Source organism: Amphiura filiformis, chromosome 3, assembly GCF_039555335.1.
Source record: "Amphiura filiformis chromosome 3, Afil_fr2py, whole genome shotgun sequence".
Taxonomy (NCBI): domain Eukaryota; kingdom Metazoa; phylum Echinodermata; class Ophiuroidea; order Amphilepidida; family Amphiuridae; genus Amphiura; species Amphiura filiformis.
The window spans coordinates 86,129,199-86,136,597 of NC_092630.1; the positions used below are offsets into that span (position 1 = coordinate 86,129,199).

A 7,399-nucleotide genomic window follows, 5' to 3' on the forward strand; every position below is an offset into this window, starting at 1 on the left:
GTCCCTAAGTGTTTTTTTAAGTGTTTCCTGATTTGCATCAGCTCAGGCCCAGGGCCATCACCCAAACAGTTAGAAAATGATTTAAAAAAAAACCACAAAAACCCATGATGTGATACAAACCTGTTAAGGAGGTAGGGCCTACATTTAAAATAAAATCCTGGTTAAAGGTATCTTTTAGATAAGATCAGTTTTAGGGGGTATTGGGTAAGATTTGTTACGAAACCATGCTAAATTCCTGTGTTTTTTCTTTTCTGTTTTGAAAATCTCTGGACGCGCAGGTGTACACCCCCGGGTACGATGTGTACAGTGCATAGATTGTGTGTGTTGTTTATTGATTTATTGATTGTTATTAATTAACATTTCTAGCTACAAATTACAATGGAATATCTATCTGTCTACCCGATAAGAAGGATGGTTTTGAACTTGATTAAATTAGTCTGGTTACAATTGTTGCGTTGGGCATGAACTACACGGAAGCAAAAGTATAACTTCATTCATTGACAGACGATATCGAGTTTTATTATTATTATTATTATTATTATTATTATTATTATTATTATTATTATTATTATTATTATTATTATTATTTATTATTATTATGTATTATTATTCGTGTGTAATCTAGTTCAGTATTACATTATTTTGAATTTCTAGCTGTCCACGTTACTAGTAACTCAAGTTGTTCTAAATGGCAGAGGCTGAAGTTGTAGTGCACCCAGATGAAAGGAGCATTCTAGTTGAAAACATACCTTATGAGACGGACGATGCTGGACAACTTAAGGATCGCCTTCAAAAACATTTTGAAAACTCATCAAATGGCGGAGGGGACGTGGACAAGATAGTATGTCCTGTTATGGGCACACTGACTAAATCCATAGTTGTTTTTGTGTCCGCCAGAGGTAAGTTTCCTTATAATAAAGTTAGAAATACTATAGACTACAGCGGTGAGCAGCATAGGCCTACATCTGGCAAGCTTGGGCGGCAGAAGGGAAAGACAATTTACTGGGTGGGCAATTTAAGTTTTTTGCCCTCAATTTATGCAGGGAAAATAATTAACTGGGTGGGCAGCTGTATGCTAGGTGAATTCAAATTTGCCATCAAACTGCACCATTTTACATATCAAATTAAAGCCCTTGAGTAAAGAAAGCCAAAACTGAAAACATTTTTGTCATAGCACTTTCCGTAACAAAGTTACATCTTGTCAAAGATTAACTTTCATCAAAAAGATTCAGATAGCAAAATTCCCCAAAACGGCAGTTAGGGGTGTTTCTAGATCTTAGTCTCATGGGGATGGCGATAGCAGCTTTTTTTAATGGAACTGCTATCAAAATCCTCTAAAATTCCATGTGCGACTTGATTATCACCATAAAAAATCATATATTTGGGTCAAGTGAAGTATAGAAAACATATTTATGTAGGTTTCCTTCACCGACCTATTCTCGAAAAAAAATTCAAATTTCTATGTAAATATGCATTGTGTTTGGGTCCCGGTCTTGGCGAATTTCGCTGACTAGCAAATGTGTTAACTAAGGTTTGCCTGGGATACCTATGTAATTAAGTGGTATCCAGGCGTATTGATTTTCCATAGTGTAGTTTTTGCGAAGAAATCGGTTTCGAGTTTTTCGACTGTAACAAGAATTTGTCTAAGACAAGTTCACGGATCAGGTGTATAGTACATGTACTTTGAGCTACTTCGGTCTAACATCTAATATTCATATCTAACCTACTCTGCACTTATTCGACAATAAAAAAGTGATATGAGGCTCAATAATGATGGCTGTGTCTTGACTCTGGAAAACAATATTTTTTAAAAACCTCATTTTGCATTTAGTTTTTTAAGCCACCTCGGGAGCCACCTACAGGTTCTCATTTTGCATTTAGGTTTTCGATTACGTTGCAAAGTAGCAAAACTTTCTTTATATATGGCCCAATTCGTGCCTGGAAAAGGCTATCGCCTCTTACATCCTATCGACAGGTCTGATTTCTTTTTTTTTTTTTTTTTTATCTTTCCACAAGACACAAAGTGCCCTGTCTTTTATTTTCATTATATATTTTCAAAATCACAAGAATCAATAAAAAGACAGGTCTGATTTCTATAATGAGGTGTCACCGGGTTTGCAAGAGATAATAATACCAAATCTAAACACCATGAAATTCACCACATCACGACCAAGCTCACATTGGGCGCCCCATTCCTTTTTTAAAGGAATTTTATTAAGCCACCTACAGGAAACAAATTTGGCTATAACTACGAAGAAAATTATATGCAAGATGCCTTATCACTAAAGTAAACAAATTACACAGCCATTTGCTCTTGCTAGCTTTTGTCAAAATTAAAAACAGGGAAAATATGACACAACATCCAATGGGGGAGTAACACAAAATATATAAACAGAGTTAAGCAGTATTCAGACTTTTTATTGTACGTACAATATTGTATGCAACATATCTACGTTGTTTAATCTATTGCCATTCTATTTCCAGTAATGTTTAAGTTCTAACGAATGTTTGATGACGTAAAATCGATAATATATTTCTACTAGATATTACATGTAACATATTATCGATTTTTCGTCATCAAACATTCGTTAGAACTTAAACATTACTGGAAATAGAATGGCAATAGATTAAATAACGTAGATATGTTGCATACAATATTGTACGTACAATACACGGAGTCTGAAGCTAGCTTTAAAAACCCGTCGTTTCGAAAAGACAAAACTTTTCTTTTTCAAGGAGTAGAAAATGAGACCAGCTCTGATCATAAAAAGAAGAAGATAAAAAGCTGCATTGACTAAAACATTGATTAAGCAGCAGAAAATAAAAGAAATCTAAATAACAGTAGAGTCTAGAGTGGGTTATGATAGGTGTGAAAAACCATAACAGCAGGCAAGGTATGGGGAGCCAAATGGGACAAAAGACTGGGGAAAGGCACAAAAAACATATGGTAGGCCAAGCAGGTCACAAGGGAAATCGACATGGTAAGGAAAATTGAAAATAACCAAAATCTAATGAAAAGGAGGACCACTGACCCCACAATCCGGCACACGGAACAACATAGCCCGCCTTTCATTAGATTTTGGTTATTTTCAATTTTCCCTTACCATGTCGATCAGGGTGCGGGTTTTTTTTGCACACATATGTATACAAAGTTATTTCAATTGATATCAAAAAATGCACAAAAAGTGATTAATTATGCAAATTAGCAGATTACAGGTAATTATGTATTCATGATATTTTTTTGTAAATTAGGCATGAGTAATTTTGGATTTTTTTTTTTTTAATGAAAGTCTATTCATTCACCATAAATATGTCAAGTATGAACCTGTTATGATGTTGAATAGAGAAACTGCAGTTAATTACTGAAATATAATACAAAACATACAAAGTTTGACATTTTGACGATGTCTGGAATAGAATTTTCATTTTTTTCTGTAAACATGGTATGTGTCACCATTGCTCACAGCCAAATCCGAAAAGTAAAAATTAAAATTTATTTGCAATGAGACTTTAAATTAACATTTTGTTATCTGGATCAATATGGGAGGACAAATGGTAAAAGGAACTTACAGCCATTCCACTGTACCGCGTATGCAAAAATAGTATGGCCTTGGACACACACAATGGCTTAGAGCTATTGTGGTTTGGAAAATTACTCCCTAAAAAATATCTTTGATAATGTTTTGTTTCAACTAGTTTTCCTCAAGTGTTTCATTCGTTGTCGACGGAAATAATTTACATGCTAAGAAAGATTAGTATTTGAGCTAAATGGTGGTAGGTCCCTTTGTTTCAATAGGCCTATATTTACTGATTTATGAGCGATTTTCAAAAATCCATAAAAATCGGCAGTAGCTCTTAAACAAAACAATTTTTAATTTTTGAGGACCCGATGATAGCCTCAGAAAGGCTTCACACACCATATACAGTATTAAAAATTCAAACAATTTGGATAAATGAAGCATATGAGGAAATTCATTTATCGACATGGATGTTTTCTAAAAATTGGCCAACTTTGAAGCGCGCGCTTTTCAATTCACTGTTATGCTTGCATGCACAGTGTATAGCAGAATTATTGTGCAGCCAGTAAGGCACCATTTTAACACAGTAGTTATTACGTTGACATAAACATTTAAATAAGTGTACATGCATAAGTCATATCCATGACAAAACATGAATGTCATTATAGAAGGAATGGATAATATTGCTTTGTGTTGTAGATTCTGGTTGGTTACTGGTGTTTGAGCATTATGAAGTACACGTAGATCCCACAGTAACGTTCATTTAGCCTACATAGTATGTAAATAATTTGAAGTAATTTCTTAGAAGTGTTTAAAATGACATAAAAATGTATTAGACTAGAGTTGTAACGGTGGAACTTGAATTGGTACTTGAATTGCTTAGAATTGACATTGATATACAGGGTATCGATAATAAACATGGTGTGACTATGAGAGCTGTTTGAAAAGGAATAATTTTGAGGTATGTTTGTGAAAAATATGTATTAAAAGTAAAAGTTGTAATCGTTGTAATCGTACACATATGTGAAGTAACTTAGCTTAATAAAACGAAGTATAAAAATATATGTTAATGTGGAAAGTAACTATGGGTTTTGACAGTGAATGTTTCACGTTCATTCAATATGCAGAGTTAGGCATTAATGAGAATAATTATACTGACATGTTAAGTATTAAACGTCATAGAATACATGCCTGATTTGTCGGGCTGATAATAAGGTCCGATTTCTGGATGACAAGTGCATGATCAATGCATGACCTCGTAAATAGGCCAATTAGGGCATTCCCCTTTGACCTTAGGTAACATGCTCTTGTATATCTCATGCACGCGTGCCAAATGTACTAGTATTCGAACATAACAAAACGCTGGTTTTCCTCATCACTCATGAATTATGAAAGCAAATCAATGTGATTACAACTCAACTGAACACATACGCAGTTTCGATGGCATTTATGTCGATTTTGGTCTTCAGTGTTTCAAAATACGACAATACAGAACATGTATAATTGGTATGCCGTGTTGTTTGCATACAGTTTGTTGCCCAATTGGGCCACCATATTGCAAGTTTGGCAATAACCAATGGATTTTATGGTAATTAACAAACAAAGGCCATCGGTTTAAGAGGCGTTTCACTGCCTCGTTATCTTACTATCAAATGCCACCGTCTATCGAGTTCTAAGAGGCGGTAAACTGGTTTAAGCAATACAAAGGTCTCGGTTTATTTGGTGTTTTTATGAGTCCATTAATTTTGTATTTTAAACAAAGAATATACGCACAAGATTTCATCCCGTGCATATTAGTAAATAATAATAAAATAAAAACCAAGCAAATTGTGGTTTTATTTCTAAGCTGGACATACTTTAAGCAAAACAATTATTGCGAAGTAAATCTAGCAAGAGTGAAATTAGAAGCTTTTTACAAAGTCATGCCAAATAAGGGGCCCGCCGTAGCGGGCGCCCAAAAACAACATAAGCAGCATGAAAAGAATAATTGCATATTCAGCGTGGTCTCCGAGGAGTAGACATACGAATTACAAGTAGTAGGCCTACTGGTGGTAGTTAGTAGTGTATTAGGTGCCTTTTTGAGGTGCCCAGTGACGTTATATCTATTTTAGTTCGATGTCATGGTGGGGTCCCCGGATCTGTATTTAGCAATGACATCATGGAGGGGATTCCCCCGTGATCTTACGTTGGGGAATCCGTAGTATTCTATATTTATCACCTTGTTTCTAGAAATAACGTTGGGGATTTAGCGATGTTTTTATGGGGAATCCCTATATCTAAATTTAGCACTATCGTAGGGGAAATTCCCTGTATAATGTTACTTAGTATAAGACGTTGTTAACTTGATTCTGTAGATGCGCATTTTACGGCAAAGCATGGAAATCTTAAATTTGCTGATGACGATCTCAAAGTTAGTCTACTTCCACCGGTAAGTAATCATTCATGAAACAAAAAAAAAAGCATAATCAGATGATAATCGTGTTTTTGACAACAACAAAAATAACATAAACAACATCTACAACTTAAAAGGTACAAGCTTAAAACTTACATCTTAATATATATTATAGTTTCCATATAAAGTCAATAGTGACATCATTTCGTTGTCTAAATGGCTTTTGAAATACGAAATCTTATCAAACAGTGGTGAATCTGATTGCAATCTTGAGTAACCAGAACCGGTGTTGGATTTTTTCCTTCAGGTGTTTCGAAACCTTTCTACGACCATCAACCAATTTTACTGGAATATCATACATAGGTATCAATCTAGAGATATCGCTGAATGAATAGAAGACTTATTGGGAAAGACAAAAAAAAAAAAAAAAAAAACACACAAAATTACCAAAGCAAGATGTACACTGCAGCAACTTCATGAAATCCAAAGCATGTTAGTGGCAGCTGGACCTCTAGGAAGCCAACAGATTCAAGCAGATATCGTTGATAGGAGCATATACATCACAGATATTCCATACGTAACCAATGAAATACAGCAACTCAAAGAGGAACTTGAAACATACTTTCAAAGAGTTACCGACAATAAACTAGAAAGGCTCGTTTGTGGAATCCAGGGGAATTTGACAAAGGCAATAGCAGTCTTTCATACGATGGAAGGTGAGTTTGTTATCAAAACGTATCTTTGTTTAACAACAACAAAAGCATCATCAACAACAACAACAACAAACAAACCCTTCATCAAATAACGAGGTTTACCTTAAGGGTTGTGCAATAATCATGTGTACCCCGGGGTGGTGCATTATTTATGGGGGGCAAGCATTTTTGGCAGGTCGAAAGGGGGGCAGCGATTTTTGGCATGTCGAAAGGAGGCGGGCCAAGCGACTTTTGGCACAGATGTTTTGGGCACCGTTTCTATATTGCGCCCTGAAAGGTGCAGGAAAACGTTAGGAACACGTTCAAATATGCAGAATTTCCTGCTCGCTGCACTCGCATTACATAATAAGATAATTTAAGGTTTTAAATTTCGGTTCCTCAAAATCTTGCATGTGTAAAGGGGCAAAGATTTTTGGCACGTCAAAAATATACTAATTAGCTACGCCCTTCTCATGAATATTTAGATATGCTAATTAGCCACGCCCTCATGAATATGCAAACCGAAAGTGACCTCGGTTGACCTTTGACCTCATGACACGGAAGTGGTCCTGGAAAGCCCTCTTACTACTCTGATCTCGTTTTTCTTAGATATGAATTCATTTCTGGAGCCAAAAAACCAAAGAGACACTGATTCAAGATTTCTTGATGAAGAGATTTCTGTGTCAAAGCTACCACCGGTAAGCATCTATTATAAAGTATTGCACTTATTACGGTACCTCTCTACTATGTGGCTATTGCAATCCCCTGTATCATATTATTATACAGGGGTGGCTGTA

At 35.4% G+C, this 7,399-nt stretch overlaps 1 protein-coding gene across 1 annotated transcript; it reads left to right on the plus strand.

The window, feature by feature from the left end:
* The first annotated feature begins 399 nt into the window (after window positions 1-399).
* Window positions 400-6,301, plus strand: LOC140147575 (uncharacterized). Its single transcript, XM_072169354.1, has 4 exons — window positions 400-482; window positions 655-899; window positions 5,873-5,946; window positions 6,218-6,301. Exons 2-4 carry the CDS (start codon window positions 689-691, stop codon window positions 6,299-6,301), a joined length of 369 nt encoding a protein of 122 aa, XP_072025455.1. The 5' UTR covers window positions 400-482; window positions 655-688.
* Window positions 6,302-7,399: the final 1,098 nt, after the last annotated feature.

What these genes read in the sequence shown, in the direction of transcription:
- LOC140147575 (XM_072169354.1), top strand. Translation starts at nt 689, where the DNA reads ATGGCAGAGGCTGAAGTTGTAGTGCACCCAGATGAAAGGAGCATTCTA. An exon ending in TGTTTTTGTGTCCGCCAGAG is followed by an intron (nt 900 to 5,872) that starts GTAAGTTTCCTT and finishes TTGATTCTGTAG; the next exon opens with ATGCGCATTTTACGGCAAAG. An exon ending in AAGTTAGTCTACTTCCACCG is followed by an intron (nt 5,947 to 6,217) that starts GTAAGTAATCAT and finishes TTTTTCCTTCAG; the next exon opens with GTGTTTCGAAACCTTTCTAC.